Source organism: Lemur catta, chromosome 11 (genome assembly GCF_020740605.2).
Source record: "Lemur catta isolate mLemCat1 chromosome 11, mLemCat1.pri, whole genome shotgun sequence".
NCBI classification, from domain to species: Eukaryota; Metazoa; Chordata; class Mammalia; order Primates; family Lemuridae; genus Lemur; species Lemur catta.
Genome location: NC_059138.1, coordinates 70,196,252 through 70,213,943, shown reverse-complemented (window position 1 = coordinate 70,213,943; position 17,692 = coordinate 70,196,252). Strand labels below are relative to the sequence as shown.

The 17,692-nt window shown below is 42.1% G+C and overlaps 1 protein-coding gene across 1 annotated transcript in view; it reads right to left on the bottom strand.

Moving 5' to 3' along the window:
- GPNMB (glycoprotein nmb) overlaps positions 1-17,692 on the bottom strand; it is a 29,484-nt gene that overhangs the window by 5,481 nt on the left and 6,311 nt on the right. Inside the window, exons 2-10 of the mRNA XM_045564328.1 lie at positions 17,339-17,491; positions 16,488-16,631; positions 14,093-14,266; positions 11,553-11,711; positions 10,912-11,220; positions 7,146-7,277; positions 5,812-5,914; positions 4,035-4,243; positions 237-330 (exon numbers count right to left, since the gene is read on the bottom strand). Of these exons, the coding sequence (XP_045420284.1) occupies positions 237-330; positions 4,035-4,243; positions 5,812-5,914; positions 7,146-7,277; positions 10,912-11,220; positions 11,553-11,711; positions 14,093-14,266; positions 16,488-16,631; positions 17,339-17,491 (1,477 nt within the window). The remainder of the gene's footprint in view (positions 1-236; positions 331-4,034; positions 4,244-5,811; positions 5,915-7,145; positions 7,278-10,911; positions 11,221-11,552; positions 11,712-14,092; positions 14,267-16,487; positions 16,632-17,338; positions 17,492-17,692) is intronic.

Below are 17,692 nucleotides of genomic sequence, written 5' to 3'. Positions count from 1 at the left end.
TTAGGTTGACACAATTTAGTCAAATTGCTGACATCTGGTAGCATTTTTTAGGATTCAAAATAAAAACCACACCAAAAGTAACAGGCCAGTTTGGTATTTGTCACTCAACGGAAGATTTTCCTCCCCTGCACAAAATGTTCAAAAGCAAAAAAGGGAAAATGGCCCATTTGCACAGATACATATTTACTTTTTACAGTATATGATAGCAATGTAAAGTGTTAGAACCAGAAACTTACTTGTATGCCAAGAGGACGATCACAGTGACAAATAAGGCCAAGCAGCCAACGGAGATCAGGGCGCCATTTGCCAGTCTTAGAGGGGTGGCTGGGTCTTAAAACAGAAGCAAGACCATATTAGTTATGTCTTCCGCCTAGAGGACACGGTGCTTGTAATGCCATTAAATAAATGAGGCAGGGAACTGTCACAGAAAATGTATGGCTCCCTCTAGGCTTTCAGTAATCTTTTCTATTAAATAATACATAGTCTTTGGGTCAGCTTATCTTCCACTTAGAGAATGAGTCAGCACGTCTGGAACACTGTATTAAGGGCCCAGGGAGAGATGTCACGTCCTGGAGACACCTGCTCAAGTCGCCGGCGACCCAGCAGCGCCGCCGTGGGGAAGGGCTTCCGTGACCAGCCTGCCACGGCCCCGGCCGCGTCGCTCACGGCCTCGCCGCTGTGCTAGAAACCCCGGGAGTTGCTCCCGGCCCCGAGCGCTCGGCCCGTGCGCGTCCGCCCCTTCGCTGCCCCTGCCAGGCGTCCCTGAGGGCGCCGCACCGCGCGGTCACTCCGCTCGCCTCTTCCTGTGCCCCGTCCCACGGTGGTGCGATCGTTTCTTTACACGTATTTCTCTCCCACTAGACTGTGAGAGCCATCAAGGCAGGGACTGTGTCTTCTCTCCACTCCGGGAACCCGGCAAAGCCACTGGTTCCGTCTCTGCCGCCAAAGTGTGCCCAGAGCGCGTCTGGTGTCCCCTCATGTCCCTGCGCACAGACTGAAGCCCTCGCCGCGGCCTGCGAGGACCCGAACAAACGAGGTGCTCATTCTTGTAATTCAGGTCCCGGCTCAGAGGAGGCCCTTCCCCAAGCCGGTGCCACCGGGTCGGTGACACTTTTCCTGACCTCCCGATCCGAGAGCCAAGCTCCGTCCCTGCCTCCTTCCTCTGTGCTCACCCCGCTCCGTGCCTGGACTGCCTTTCATTTTCTTCACACTGCCAGCCTGTTTATTTGATTGCTGCCGGTGTTAAGTTAAATAAGCAGGAGGCCATTGGCCTGAGGCCATCTCCCATTTTGCGGGTCCTACCTAACAAATCGCAGTCTAATTTAGAAGGTAAGCAAAACGAAACCCAAGTTTAGGAGCGCGATCCTCCCTCGGTGTATGCGGGATTGGTCCCAGGGCCGCCAAGTATATACCAAGGTCCGCGCCTGCTTAAGCCCTGCCCTTGGCCCCGCGGAACGCAGGTTTGGCATCCTCCAAAACCGTGTTTTCCATTTGTGTTTGATCCAAGCCTAAGTGGCCCCTCACAGTTCGAACCCATGTTGTTCAAAGGGTCAACGGTATATTTCGTAACAAACAGCCGAGTTTCAGCCAATCACAGACAGCCGACCATCACACCATGCCCCAGTAAAACACACATCTAGCTGTCACCAGTCAAGTGGCTTCTCCACCTTGCTTCCTGTTCAGTTTATACAATCTGGCTGCTCCAGGGTGGGGCTCTCAGAACCTCTTCTGGTCCTGACTGTTGTCCAACTTTTTGCACAGATAAACTCTGTTAAATTTAATTTGTCTACAGTTTTTCTCTTAACATCTGTTACTGCTTATAGAAGCAAGGACTGTCTTCGTCCTGTTCCCCGCTCTATCTAGAACTGTATCCCAAACCTAGAACTGTGCTGAGCATGGAGTACATGCTCAATGAATATTTGCTGAAAGAAATGCAGGTGCTTAACAAATATTCATTGAATCAATCAATAAAAGTCATTTCAGCTAAAAAAAAAAAGTCTACAGGTTTGTCTTTGAAAATGACCTATTTCTGAAATTCTGTTTTGTTTTTTTTTTTGAGACAAAGTCTTGCTCTGTCGCCCTGGGTAGAGTGCAGTGGTGTCATAATAACTCACTGAAACCTCAACCTCCTGGACTCAAGCGATCCTCCGGCCTCTGCCTCCCAGAGTACTAGGATTACAGGCATGAGCCACCCCACCCGGCCTTATTTCTGAAATTCTGACTTTGAAACCCAAGTTATTAAGTTACAATCCCCACTTAATTAAAAACTTTCCTTTTTCTTTGGTGACAGGTCTCACTATGTTACCCAGGCTAGATTTGAACTATAGGCACATGCCACTGTGCCCACCATTCTCAGCTTTCTTTATTTGGCTTTTGAAAATGACTCATGTCACACCTAAAGTTAGCGCTCACTGCAAGGAGAATCAAAGGAAAGCAAATAACTAAACATTTAATTCACGCAAGAGATCAGTGGTTTGCCAACACTGAGGAAGCTTAATAGAATGAATCATGACTTTAAAGGTAATTCAAAAAGCCTTTGAGTTGTGGCGGCACTAGAGGAATAACTTCAGCAGTTCCTGAAGGTGACTGTTCCACAGTCACTGGGATGTAGAGGTTCTAGCTGCCTTCTCCTGTCCCTGTCCTCTTCAGCTCTCCACCGAGACCCCAGCCACCCTACCCTGCAGGAAGCAGAATACCTTTGTATTGTTTTTTGTATTGTTGGATCTCACCAACAATAAGCCCTCATATATAATAATGATATGCATAATTACTTAAGCTTTTCTTTCAATGAGGTTAAATCTTTATATGATTAATGAGTAAATATATATCTAAGTACATTTTACATTATGAGATAGATTCCAAGTCCAAAGGAGTTATAAGTGAATTAGTCATTAGGCTGTGTCTGACAATACTCAAATTAAGGAGCAAAATAAGTGCTGTCAAGTGTATACAACTTAACCTTTCCCTTCTATTCCACCATGTAACACTTATTCTAAGACATAAATTAGTACCTTTTTTTTTCTTGCCGAAGAGTGGCACTCAGCCCCCACCTTGGGGGGCCGGCGGACTCCTCCCTTCCGTAAGTAAGTAGCTTACAACAAAGTTGGCTATAATGGAAACTAGGTTAGGGCCTCTAGGTAGAGCCCTCATTTGGGGTTTGGAGGAAATTGGATGCCACCAATAAATGCAAATTTCTTTCTTGTCTCCAACTCCTGACCTCAAGTGATCCTCCCACCTCAGCTCAAATTTCTTTCTTTTCTTTTTTTTTTTTTTTAGAGTCTCACTCTGTTGCCCAGGCTAGAGTGCCATGGCATCAGCCTAGCTCACAGCAACCTCAAACTCCTGGGCTCAAGAGATCCTCCTGCCTCAGCCTCCCAGAGTGCTAGGATTACAGGTGTGAGCCACCCCACCTGGCCTGCTAAATGCAAATTTCTAAATGGAATTCCTTTGTCTACTTTGTTAACATTTTACCTTTTCAAACATTAGGAGGGCAAAGAGTAGTTTTTCTGGCGAAGATCTGAAGAGTAGTAGGTTGGTTTGTGACTATGTAATGCTTGGTAGAATTCGGGAAGGGAAAGAGAGGACACGTGGCAAGTTTAAGGGAACTGGGAGTCTACCTCTACCGCGGTTCTCATTTCTCTTCTTGGCTTCATATCTTTGCCCAGGTGGAGTTCCACAAAACATGATAGCCTCTCCTTTGTTATCATTTCATTGGAAAACACTGTTATTTTTTGATGTTGGCTTTACACTTGCTCCCAAAATATAAATCTATTGAAGCATGCAGTGATCATATCAAAAGGCTTTTCTTTGGCCACTATTTCACTGCGTCGGTCTCTCTCTCTCTCTCTACTTCCCTAAGTAGATTTGCGGTTGGATTTTAATGCCAGTTCTCAAATCCTTACTAACAAGAGTTCAATGAAGTTTGCAGTGAAATCAAATTAAACATTGATAGCAAAACCCTAAATAGCTTCAGTATTGGACACACACTTTACCTGCAATATGAAATGCTCGTACAACCGTAAAACAAAGCTCACCTCTGCCAGGAACAGAGATCAGGGTGCTCGTGAGGGCCAGACTTGTGTCATCACCCAGAGTGAGGTTCACACAATACGTTCCAGACCTGCTGAAGGCTCTTCTCACGGTTAGCAGGCACGTGTCGCCCACTTGCACGGGGTCGCAGACTGCTTTCTTAGCGATCTGGCAGGTGGGGTCAGAAATGATGGTACAGACCTCGGTTGGAATGCTGCCATGTGGGAGGGGTAGGGCAGGCACACAGAGCACAGGCAGGGGAGAGGGGAAGGTAAAAACAGTTTTAAAAAGGGAAAATCATTAGATTTCTATGAAATTGAATTCTATCTCATTCTTACTCAAACCATATGAGGAATTGATGTGTCTGGTTTACTCTTAAAAGCCTGGATGATGAGCTCCTGCTTCCTCTGTAGGTGGAGGAGGAAGAAATGGTCTCTCCCAAGGCCAGGGACTGGTGGAAACTGCGTAAAGCCCAAGTCATTCCCTCTGCATTCCCTCTGCATCCTGAGAATGTCCAAAGGTGCAGATGGCTTAGGTGTTAGACAAAGATATTACTAAATGCCAGAGTTGGCTCTGGCTGGATTCCCGTAGGGGCACAACAACAGCAGCAGTGACAACAGCTGTCTATGCAGGCCTTACTCTGTGCAAGGCACTAAGGTTTAACCATATGACATAATCTTGTTTATTCCTCTCAATGGCCTTTTGAGGAAAGTAAAGTTACCCCAGTTTAACAGATGACAAACCAGCTTGGGGATGGGGAAATAATTAGCCCAAGTCACAGAAGCAGTTAGAGGTGGAGCTGGGACTTGAACAAAGGGTGTTGACTCAGCTGTCCTTGGAACTGCCAGGCTCCCTGGCATGACTGTCTTCACCCCTGTGTCACATCTGGGCAGCCCTCCCGGATGGAGAGACCAAGCTCTGATGCTGGGCCTCATGGGGTGGGGTGGGGTGGGGGCCGGTCCCTCTTCTGCCTGGCCAGGCCTCTCGCTGCAGCTTCTCTCCCTCCGTCAGGTGTTGCTTTATTTTCTGCCACCCTCACCCTGGTCCTCTCCCCAAGTGGGAGATCTTCTCAGCTCTTCCTTTCTACCAAATAAGGCTACAGTTTTATACCACCCCGTCCTCTTGATTTGTTTATATCTTTACACACACACACAAGTATCTTAATCAGGTAATTTACACATCACATGTAAATTAGGTAATTTTTTAATGTTTCTCTAATTTAGTATTTACATATTAATTTATATCTATTCTATATAGTCACAGCCAAATCATAGCAAACCAAATTATATAACACATTAGAAAGAGCTGTGTGAATTCTAAGGAGAGAGGATTATCAGGCATTGCTAGCAACGTTAGCACGTGACAATTCCACACCGGCTTCCCGCCCACCCGGGAGGGGTCTCAGGGAGCTTAAGAGCTGCCGGGTACCAGCAGCCTCTCTGTGCACAAGTTTTGTGATTCCTGGGTGCCTCAGTTGTCTCGTCTGTGAATGGGGAGGCCCGTGGGATTGTTGTGAGGATTCATATGAGAATAGACATAAGGTGCTGAGAACACAGTAAGTGTTCAAACAGTTTCAATAATTATTATTCAACTTAACCAACTGTTAAAAGTAATGAGCGTTTCTCAACTGCAGCAGGACATGTGTGTGCTCGATAGCGCCTCCCAGGGGCCTTTGCAAGTCCTTCCCTATCCAGAGTTATGGGTAAATAGGAATTTAAATCAACTTTATTCAGACCTGGGGTCCTCACTTGACCCACCCTTTGATGGAGACAATGTACTCACGTCCCCTGGCAGGTCACAACAAAGTCGACTAGGGAGTTGTCAGGCTGTGGCTCGGGCATCGGGACGTCTGTCATCTGGATGATGTTAACCTCTAGGATTCCCTCTAACAAAACACCGCCCAGAGAAAAACACATCAAAACACAACAGAAATCAAACCAACCTAACAACCACTCTGCTATAGAATGAATGTTTCTGTCCCCTCCAAATTCCTATGTTGAAATCCTAATGTCCAAGGTGATGGTATTAGGAGGTGGGGCCTTTGGGGTGAGGCCCTCATGAATGGGATTAGTGCCCTTACGGGAGAGACCCCAGAGCGCTCCCTTGCCTCTTCCACCATGTGAGGACACAGCAAGGAGATGCCACGTGTGAACCGGGAAATGAGCCCTCAGCAGATGCCAAATCTGCTAGTATTCTGATCTTGGACTTCCCAGCCTCCAGAAGCATGAGAAATACATTTCTATTGTTTGTTTATAAGTCACCCAGCCTGTGGCATTCAGTTGTAGAAGCCTGAATGGACTAAGATACGGCCCTTAATAAATCAGAAGGCAAAAAAAAAAAAAAAAAAAAAGGGAGACAGCCTTCTTGCCAAACAGAAACACATCGGATCTGAGAACCTATGCCCATGGCTTTGGATATGTGCCATGCAGCACTTTCAAAGTCAAACCAAACTGTTCTTCAGTCCAATCTAGATTTTTATCTCTACAGCCTTTGTATGTGTTAGAAAGCAGCATCCTGTCTGGGTAGGTGTTTCAGGAAAAGGTAACCCCTGGGTGGCTGCAGCCCCTGGCTCAGGGCGTGGGCAGCTTCTCAGGTGGCTTGGCCTCAGGGTCTACAGCTCGGGTTTCCACCCCCATCCCCAGAACCAGGGAGCACAGCTTGGGCTTTGGTCCCTGCCCTTCTTCTCTGCTGGATGCCTTAGGGCTGTGCCCCAAATGCACAGCCATGTGTGGTGGCCTGCTCATTCCCCTTTTTACCCACAAGAAGTATAACTTTGTGAAAGTTAGCTAGGGGAAGAGTGGAAGTTGTGGGGGATCTTGATACTGGCCTTCCCTCACCCCATATCCACCCAGGTTGCTTGGATGCACAGGTGGGATCCAGGCTTATTAGTATGTGGCCTTCACACAGGGCTCATTTCCACCAGGATGTCTAAGGAAGGCTGGGCTAGGCAGGTGGGGATCTAGAAACCAGTAGAGTCTTTGCTCGTGCACATGTGACATCACCTGGGACAAGGAGTGGGGTGCCCCTGCCACCCACCTCCACCCCCAGAGTTAGCCAAGCGAGTGGGTGACCCTAGGTGGGTGCTATCGTCTTTCCCCGCTGGTGTTCAGCCTTACCTACAATCGTGATGGTGGCTTTAAAGTAGCCGTATCTGTGGATCTGGCAGTTTTCATCAAGAATCTCACTCTGCTCCAGGGAGTCATCACTAGCAGGTACTGGGGCACTTGAATACGGTTTTAGGGTAGTTGCTAAAAATGTAAAAGATGTATATGATATAATCAACAATCTAAACATTTGTCATCTGCTTTTTAGAAAAACGTCAAGAATTCTATGCTAAACTTGCTGTGGGAATTTGAATTAAATGTGTAACAGTTCACATAGATGTGAGAGCTATAAGGCATTATAATTGCTAAATTATGTAAGCAAATATAATCCTATATTTCACTTAAACATAGGAAGCAAATAAAAGGTTGAGGCCTTATTAAAATGTGTGCTGCCACTGTCATGATGAAATAAAGCCGTAACAGATGAAGTTCCAGTTTTATTTTGGAGGTAGGTATTCTGGGCTCAAATTTCAGCTCTCCTCATTTTAGCTGTTGGAGACACAGGCATATCACTTAACCTGTCTTTGCCTCTGCTTGCTTATCTGTAAAATAGGAAAGGCCGGGTGAGGTGGCTCACACCTGTAATCCTAGCAGTCTGGGAAGCTGAGGTGGGAGGATCGCTCGAGGTCAGGAGTTCGAGACCAGCCTGAGCAAGAGCGAGACCTCCGTCTCTACTAACCATAGAAAGAAATTATCTGGTCAGCTAAAAATATATGTAGAAAAAAAGAGCCGGGCATGGTGGTGCATGCCTGTAGTCCCAGCTACTTGGGAGGCTGAGACAGTAGGATCGCTTAAGCCCAGGAGTTTGAGGTTGCTGTGAGCTAGGCTGACCCCATGGCACTCTAGCCAGGGCAACAGAGTGAGACTCTGTCTCAAAAAAAAAAAAAAATCTAAAATACGAACAATGCTTACTGCCCTCCTAGGGCTGAACCATGCAACTTAAATGGCTTCTCATGGCTGCCACAAAGGAAATACTTAAAAAATATCACTTTCCTTGTTCCAATAATATGGAAAAAGGTAATTCTTCCCATGTTTGGGTGTCACACAGTTCCAGAGCTTAAATTTTAAAAGTGCTACTGTGATGAGCAGAGATGTGAGGAATGTACAAGGCATTTTTGAAAAATAAGCCATGAATATAATTAGAGCAAAGAATCTAATGCCTTATTAGTTACAACTTAAAAGGCTCTAATTGTGGTGTTGGTGCTCCTTTAACACATATGCTAAAGAAAATATGATACTGAAAATACAACCTTATCTTCTCTTTAACTTCAGAAGGCATATGAAATGGACCCAGTCTTGGGAGAAGGGCATCAAAGCCTTTCAAGAGCTGTATTTCTGACCAGCCTATCTTTAAAGTCAAGGTCTGATTAGAGGGCTCATGGAGAGAAATGAACACCTTAAAAGACAGATGGGAAAGAAGGTAAATCTTCAATTCAGTATTTATGTCTCTGTTACCCAGAGAATGGTGTGAGAGCTCTTGATTATTTGGGAAAGTAAGAAAACCCTATATGATATGATATGATATGATATGATGTATCCTGATACATACATACATTTTTTATATATATGGCATTACACTGATCAGCATCAGTCTTACAAAGGTTTTTTTTTTCATATTTGTTCACAAAAGTCTGAAAAACAGTAGCATTGTTAGCTAAGAAAACTCTGACTTAAAGACAGTGCACACCCACCTGTCCTGATTCCATTATCTACCTGAGTCACCTTTTTCACCTCTGCTTCTGCCTTGCTCTTGTGGTTGCATTTGGTTTCTGGTTTTGGCTGTACTTTATTATGAAGCCATTTACCAAAGCAGAGAGAACATAATTTGTGACCAAATAATAATATTCTGCTCAGTAACCCAAGCCTGTTAATATGGCCTGGGTAGCTGGGCATGAGCTGACTCCTAGCATCACCCTAGGGTCCACTGCTTATCCCCCACTCCTGCTCCCTGCCAACAGCTGCTTCAAGGCATTTTAGGGTTCATTATGGTTGATCTAACACCTTTCCATAAAGCCAGGCAGCTTTCCTTTGCAATAAAACTTAATTAACTCATAGGGGTTACTAGCTTACATCTTATGGTTTGACCTAGGGAAAATAATAACAGAAATTTAAAATGCCTTTTCACTGACTTCAAATATACTCTTAACACATGCTGTGATAAAAATAGTTTCTAAGAAAAAAAGCTAGCTTAATAAAAATGCAATTCAAAATAGACTGACTAAATAACCTAACATTAAGTCTGTTACCATTCTGGAACTTCTAAACATTAAAGGCATCTGTGAATTTTATACCTGGTCTTTTTATTTGTAAGGAAAATCATTAATACTTGCAGATAAAGAAATAGGTTCTCCTACAGGATTACTAGAACAAAGCTGTATGTTAAAAGTTGCTCAAATACAGTTACATTTGTTCTCAGGATTAGGATTAATCTAATTATCCACCAAGAAGTGAATGGTGAAATAAGTTATAGTACATAATACATACTATGGAACACCATGTAGCCATTGAATCAAGTGGGATACATTACCATATATTAACAATAAGAAGATGTTTGTTAAGTGAAAAAAAAAAGCAAATTGCAGAACAATATGTATAGCAAGAACCATTAACATAATCAAAACAATGAGACTTACGTGTAAATATAGTGTATGTAAATGCACAGAAAAAGATCTGGAAAGAAACATTCCAGGCTAACAGGGTTTAACTCCTGGGAGGGGAGTGTGAATAGGGACTTCCACTTTTTTACTGCAGACTTCTGTATTGTTTGACTTATTACTAAGGAACATGAATGACCTCTGTAATTTAAAACATTTCCAAAAAAAGAATTAATCAAAATTCACAATATTAACTTACATTGCCTTGATTTAGATATACTTAATTTAACAAGGTCTCATTTTATTACTAACACTTTACTATACCAGTTTATTGTCTATAACTAATAGGTTTTGGTAAAAACAACTGCAAGTCCAGACATTATGGTGGAGTGGTCCCTCACGGTTTGGCTGTGGCGCCCTCTTGTGGCCAGTGAGAGGATGTCAGCCTATTGCCATCCCCGGGATCCCGGGGTGCTAAGGTGTGCGGCTGGCCCAATGGGGAAGGGTGATGCCGCCACCGGGTAGGGTGGGGAGTCAGATGGAAGCCAACGCTCCCCAAAGTGGACTCTTAAGGGCTTCTTGAATGTCCCCACAGAATATTAATAGAGGGTGGTATTTAATTAATCATGCCTTATATCAGAGCAATTTTCAATGTCAGGAGTCATTGCAGCTTGCTAGCCCTGAAACACTGTCAGGTTGCATTCCTTCTTAAGCCATTTGGAAATTGCTTTCAAGTATGCCAGTGTTTTCACGGGACACTGGGTGAGTGAGGGCAGGGTAAGGGAGGAGAATGGTGGAGGAGAAAGGGGGCCTGATCGTTTATAAAGGGCCAGTGGGTCTTCTCATAGTTACAAAAAATGGGAGATAAATGGAAACATGACAGGCTAGAAGGAGAAAACATCTGCACACACAGCAAGGGCCAGTGCAAATCAGGGGCGTAAAAGAGCTTTATGCAAGTCACCAAATTCTATTTGCAGAGTGACTTAAAACACATTCTCCTTTCTTCCGTATTCTAAAGGCTTAAAATGATGATAAACTGGCTTCAAAAAAACCAACAGCTACAGAATGGAATCATTGCAGAGTCTCTACAATATTCTTTTAAGCAGGGATTTAATAATACGACCAACATGACTGTTTTGTCAACCGTTAAGGAACCCCCTCAAAGATCACTGGGAACACCTTACCTAAAGAGGTGGGCTTTGGAGGTCTGGGTGATGGTGGTGGACAAGGTCCAGGCACTGTAGCTTGCACAGTGAGGTTAAGGTCAAAGGTTCCATTGAGCACATACGTGTGATTCAAAGAATGATTGCTGGAAACAAACAGGCCAGTGTTGTCCCCGAAGTTCCACTTGTAGTCAATGGCAGACTCATTGAGGAAGTGGCTGGGGTCGTGAATCAGGACATCAAACGTAATGGGGAGGTCTTTGAGGAAGGTTTCATCAGATGCATTTCGATTGTTCTTCTGGGACATAGTCACAAATACAGGAATCTGATCTAAAAGATACATCCCCCCCCCCAAAAAAAGAAAGAATGCATGATTGCTTGATTTTAAGTGGAGGACTTCAATGCTGCTTTTAGGTTAAAAAATTACAATTAGGCATAGTTTAGCATCATTTTTTCCTTTTCACATGCAAGTTTTCTAGAGTTTTCCCAAGCTATTCTGGAAAACGTAGATGGAATACATTATTAAATGTACAAGCTTGAGTAGGGGCCCATATGAATCGTAACTTAACCAAGAACATTTGGCTCCAACTCTTTCTTAGCCCGCTAATGTCGACAGAACTAAGTGCCTCATTCTTAGTTAATTTAGAGTTCACACCACTCACCTGTTACCACGTACACATCTTTGACTTGTGCGATGGGAATATATGCCCGTCTGTGTCTTCTGTAGACAGTCACTTGCATGAGTTGAGGGCCAAGTGTCACATTGGCTGTGTTTAGAGAAACTCTTGCTGAACACCGTCCCAATTTCTGGAAATACTGACCTTTGGGAGGATGGGAATCTTTAGTTATTGGCTACATTACATGATCATGATAGGAAGCTGTTTCTTAAAGACTAGCCACCACCATTTAGAGATCGTCCCGAGGAGAGAAAATAGGATAGGAAAATAGTGCTACTTCAGAAAGGGAGACAGTGATCATTTTTATGTAAAATCTTACATAACAAATCCACAGTTATATATATATGTAATTATATATAGTCAGTTAAAATGAAAAGAGCTGTTGTGTGGGATAATAAAATTAGCCCTTAGTTTACAAATAAATATTTTTAATAAGTGTTTTGGCACATGAAATATATGTTTTTCCCAAAGAAAATATATTTAATGGTGAGGTGTCTAGAGGAGTTAAAAAATTTATCAAAAAAACTACCTTATTTTTGTTACTATTACTATTTCAGCTATGTTATTAAGCATCTTTTTAAAAGGGAACTGGAATCCTCCACTCTCTAATAGTAGTTTCATATAAAAATACAGGAAGTGATGAAAGAGAAATAGGGCGAGGTAGATATAAAAAGGAAGAATGGAGTGGTTCTACGGACATATTTCTAGGACACCCTTGAGTCATTCTTTTTCTTTCTCCAGCCTTCCCTGAATCTAACTGCAGGGGGCAGGCAGGAGTATTTCCTCTCCCTCAGGGCTCAAGGTCTTCTCTAATCCTGTCAAGGTGCCTGGCTTAGACCTGTCATTGATTGGGTATCATAGGATGGAGGCTTGAGAGACAGAGATGTTTAGAGACCACGTTTATCACACAGTCAAACGTGTGAGAAAAACACACTGGTATGCCGCAGGATGTGTGATTTGAAATTTCCTTCACCTTGAGATGCAGGTGCAGTTCCGTTGGAGGTTGTAAGGGGAGGAAGCATATCTCAGGGGTTAGTTGCACATGAGGAAAATGTGAGTTGCAGCACAGAGAGATGAAACCACACTTAGCTGAGGGAGAAGATCAATGAACTCTGAGACCTCAGTGGGAGATGGAAATTCAAGACAGTCTTGTTAGAAAAACAGAGCAATTTCTAGGCTGAAGGTTGATTTTAAATAAAGACATTTAAGCTGGTTAAGTTAATGGAATGTTAACTAGGCTACAAAGAGTCGGGAGTGTTAGTGAACATAAATGACTCCTCCATGCAAAGGGGCTGAATTCTGGGAGTGACAGGTCAAAGAAATCCTATGTTTGCTGATTGACTGACAGGGTCATGATGGTATTGAAAAAAAAAAGTCAGCTTTAAAGCAATTGATTTAAATAGACAGGCATAATATTTGAAATATTTTGTACTGTGTTCAAGCAGTAGAAAAACAAAACATTTTGAAAGCTGGAGGCTGCACAATTGGTAGCAGTTTTCCAATACTCAGTGCCAGATGGAACCTGTGACATTTTAAACTAAGAATTTAGCAGCTGTTCTAATAATTACCTAAATTTGCTTCTCCCAAAAATAATTGCTTCACCAATCATAAAACAACGTGAATACCATTTGTTTTAAGAAAGAGAGTAGACTATGTTAAAGTAGGACAGTAGTTAGCTTATGTTTCTATAAAATGGAATATTATGCAGCTGATAAAATTAAGTATACAAAGGACTTTTAATGATACTGTCAAATGCTCATATTAAGCAAAAACGTGTGTATGTTATAATCATAATCAAGAAATATTAGTAAAAAAGCACCATAATATTAATGATCATCTCTGGTATTAATTATAAATAATTTTTACTTTTTATTTGTACTTTTTCTGAAAGTTTCCAACAAATAGCATGTTTTTTAAATTATAAAAATTCTTCTGAGAACATAAAAAGATTAAAGAATAAATCAACAAATGCCCATCCATGTGCCATACAAATAAATGCTAGCATTTTTTCTTGTTATTGTTGTAATAGAAAAAAATGAGCATATATACATATTTTTGAGACAGAGTCTCATTCTGTTGGCTGGGCTAGAGTGCCTTGGCATCAGCCTAGCTCACAGCAGCCTCAAACACTGGCTAATTATTTTCTATTTTTAGTAGAAACAGGGTCTCACTCTTGCTCAGGCTGGTCTCGAACTCCTGAACTCAAGTGATCCTCCCGCCTTGGCCTCCCAGAGTGCTAGGATTACAGGGGTGAGCCACTGCGCCTGGCCAGGTAGTTTTGTGTTTTATAAAAGAACTGAATCTCAACCCCCCCTCCCATTTTAGTTCTTTGGTGTCCTGGAGATTTGGCAAGGTTAACAAAGATTTTCTTTTTCACCTCTCATCACCCACCCATGCTAAGAAAAGTTAACACAGTGACTTATTAAACTCTCTTTGTTATCATTCTCAGTTATAGAATAAGAAGAGAAGGTTAAAATTTTAAGGAAAGGTAAAGAAGAGGCTAAGGAGGTTTGTAAAAGTCCAACCGAGTGTGTGGAAGACGTAGACAAAATTCCATTTCTTCCATCCATGGTGGTGAGGAAAAGGCCTCCCGTCAGGGAACATGTGATGATGGCTTTGGCCGCTACCATTTCCCCAGTCACTGTCTTCTGACCATGCCGTCCAGTTGTAAACATACGGGTCAGCAGATAACCCGGTATCTAAACAGAGAAAGTAAGTTCAATGTAGAGATATCATTTAATATATATTTTTTCTATTCAGCCTCCAAATCACAACCCTATTCAAACCAAACTGCAACATGCTTTCCTTATCTTTTTATTTTGACATGCTCTATCTGTATCTTTTTTTTTCTGATTCATTTGACATTATGACTCTTTATTCACAAAGGCTTCAGCACACATCTCTTAAGAGTAAGAACATTTCCTACATAATCACAACACCATTACCACCCCTATCACAGTCTAATCAAGGTTTGCATGCTACATTTGGTTATTTTGTCTCTTCAAATGATTCAGAAAAAAGAATCTCTCTCCAGACAGATACATAGATAGATACAGATACAGATATCACCTATCTTTAGCTATAAATATATAGAAAGAAGCAAATATGACAAAATGTTAAAATTATTGAATGTAGGTGACTATAGTTAACAATAATTTATTGTATATTTCAAAATAGCTGGAAGAAAGATTTGGAATGTTCCCAACCTGAGAAATGCTAAATGTTTGAGGTGATGGATATACCAATTGCCCTGATTTGATCAGTACACATTGTATGCATGTATCAAAACATCACATGTACCCTGAAATAAGTACAATTATGAATCAGTAAAGACTTAACAAAAAAATGAGCAAAAGATCTGAATATTTTTCAAAAGAAGTCATACACATGGCCAACGGGTATATGAACAAATGCTCAACATCACCAATCATCAGGGAAATGTAAATTGAAACCACAATAAGAGATCTTCTCACCCCAGTTAAAAAGGCTTTTATCAAAAAGACAAAAAATAATAGATGCTGGTGAGGCTGTGGAGAAGGGAATGCGGTGAACCCTGTTGGTGGGAATGTAAGTTAGCACAGCCTCTATGGGGAACAGTATGGAAGTGCCTCAGAACACTAAAAATAGAACTACCATATGGTCCAGCAATCCCACTGCTGGGTATGTATCCAAAAGAAAGGAAATCAGTACATCGAAGAGATATCTGCACTCCCATGTTTATTGCAACAATATTTACAATAGCAAAGATATGGAATTAACTTAAATGCCCATCAATGGATGAATGGATAAAGCAAATGTGGTGTATGTGTCAGAATCCCGGTTTTGGCACCAAAGGTGTTAGGGTGGGAATCTGCCCTCGGTTCTCGGTGTGTTCTTGGCTGAAGAATGACCAGATGCACCAAAGTGTCAAGTCCAGACTATTATCCTGGGTCCTGTGACTCCTTTTTTGGAAAAATCACCAGCAAGGCCAATATAACAGAGTAACCTCAGGCAGGGAGCAGTTTCACAAGAGCAGCTCTTAATTGTAGAATAAAATGGGTCTGTCTCCAAGAGTGGAGAAAGACAGACCGACTCACTGCGCCACTCACTTCCCTGACTTCTCAGATTGTTTCCTTTTATTAGCCCAGTCAGGAGGAGGGCTCTTGGGAGGTATAGGTTGTTATCAAATGATCAACAGGTGTCCTCAAAATTCCATCTGCATATAAGGACTCCCTCCAAGAAAGCCCACCTGAGGGCGAGGTGAACTGCAATGCAGATTCATGCTAATGACATTAATTACCCTTATAAGTGCATTATTAAATAGCCTTGCCATCAACTGAAGAATCTCAGTAATGAGCTCACTTTTTTTGAGAATGTACAATTCTAACAAGATAATTTCCCTTGATGTAATTTGTCCTCATTTGTGGTCTTTAACACGGACGGAGAGCTTATCTCTTTAAGGGCAAAGCAAAATCAAAGTATACACATTTTAGCATTTGTGCTAGCCACACAGCATTTGCACTAGCCACACAGCATTTGCTTAAGAAATTTGTCAGCCAGAATTAAACTGATCAGCAAACATCTGTCAAATTGGCTATTCTTTGCATAACCAAGAGTTCCAAGTAATAACACCAAAATGTGAGAATCAACAAGGTATTCTCTGTCCAATCCATTGGACACTAAGTAAAAGCTGGGTGTGACAATAGCTTTTGAAGAGGGTTCCAAGCAGCAGAGAGCCACCAGTTTGCTGAAGTAGATTTGGCTGATTTTGATGTTGGTGAAGGGACTGGGTAGCACCACGCACTGCCTCCTTCCTGGCCTGCAACTTGAGGAGGAGGGTGCAAGGGATGACAGCAGCATCTTGCACTTACATGGGTACCTGTGAGCATGAAGGTTTATGAGAAGGGTGTCCGGCAGTTTGGGAGAATTCTATGTTCTTACCATTTCTGCAGTTCTTCTCATAGACTATGTTGCCATCAGCATCTTCCTTTTGGCATCTGGGGAATACCAGGTTCACCACAAATGTTATATTTGAGCCCACCAGCGCTGGTGAGTCGCTGGTCAGGACTGCCTTCACGCAGCCCCCTAGACAGGAGAAAGTGGAGCTCAATGTTCAAGCATCTCTTTTTTCTTTTACCCATAAATAAATAAGTAATAAATATTTAAAGTAAAGTTAAATCTATTAATAGGGACCAAGGGAGCCACATGCCTCTTTATGATACATCAAATTCATTTTCTGGATTCCTAACTTTAGTTTTCAGAGTACAACATTCCAGAAGATAAATTAAAAAATGAATCAGATCAGTTAAAGAATTCTCTAACCATAGAAAGAAAATTTACCTAAGATAATAAAAAAATCTGCTCAAATGGATTAAGGAGACAAGTTTTAAAAGTTTGTATTTTTTTAATCTCAAAACTAATGGCTGAAGGACTCATTCTCTTATTTGAAAGGGAAGATTTTCACTTTATGATAAAACACAGCTTTGAGATGGTCAAAAACTGCTTTGGGGGGTTCACAGGTCTTCTGAAGATGACCGATTCCCACATTAATTAAGTAGGTTTAAGGCTAAACCTGCTTGCTCTTCAAAATATTCTACCAACTTGGACATTTCTAAAGAGATTAATCATTATTTTATGGGTTAAAAAGTGATAATGTTAGGATAAAGGAAAGGTTGCCAAACCCAGGTACCACCCACTTGGCAACTAGACGACTGTCCTTCATGGAAACATGAGCCACATAATCTAAAAGTCTCTACAAATTACAGTTGTTTGGGATGAATCTTTTGACTTACCTTTCCAGGAGCTTTTACACTTCTCGTCTCCCCTCTTCCACACTGGGTAGAGTTTTTCATTCCAGTCATTTTCATCAGAAGACCAGCCATTCAACTGGTTGTGCTCCCTCACATGACCAGGAAGTCTTTCATTGCCCAGTGCATCATGAAATCCTGTAGCGATATTTGAAAAATAAATTATTTTGTCTATTGCATTCTTCACTGAGTACTCATCTAACAGTGGTTAAAGAAACTTTTTATTTCATACTGTTGGAAAGCACATGCATAATACTTTCAATATCTCAAGTAAATAGAGGGTGCTTTTGAAAAAAGAAGTCTACTGGAAATACCTTGAATACAACATTCAGACCCTAT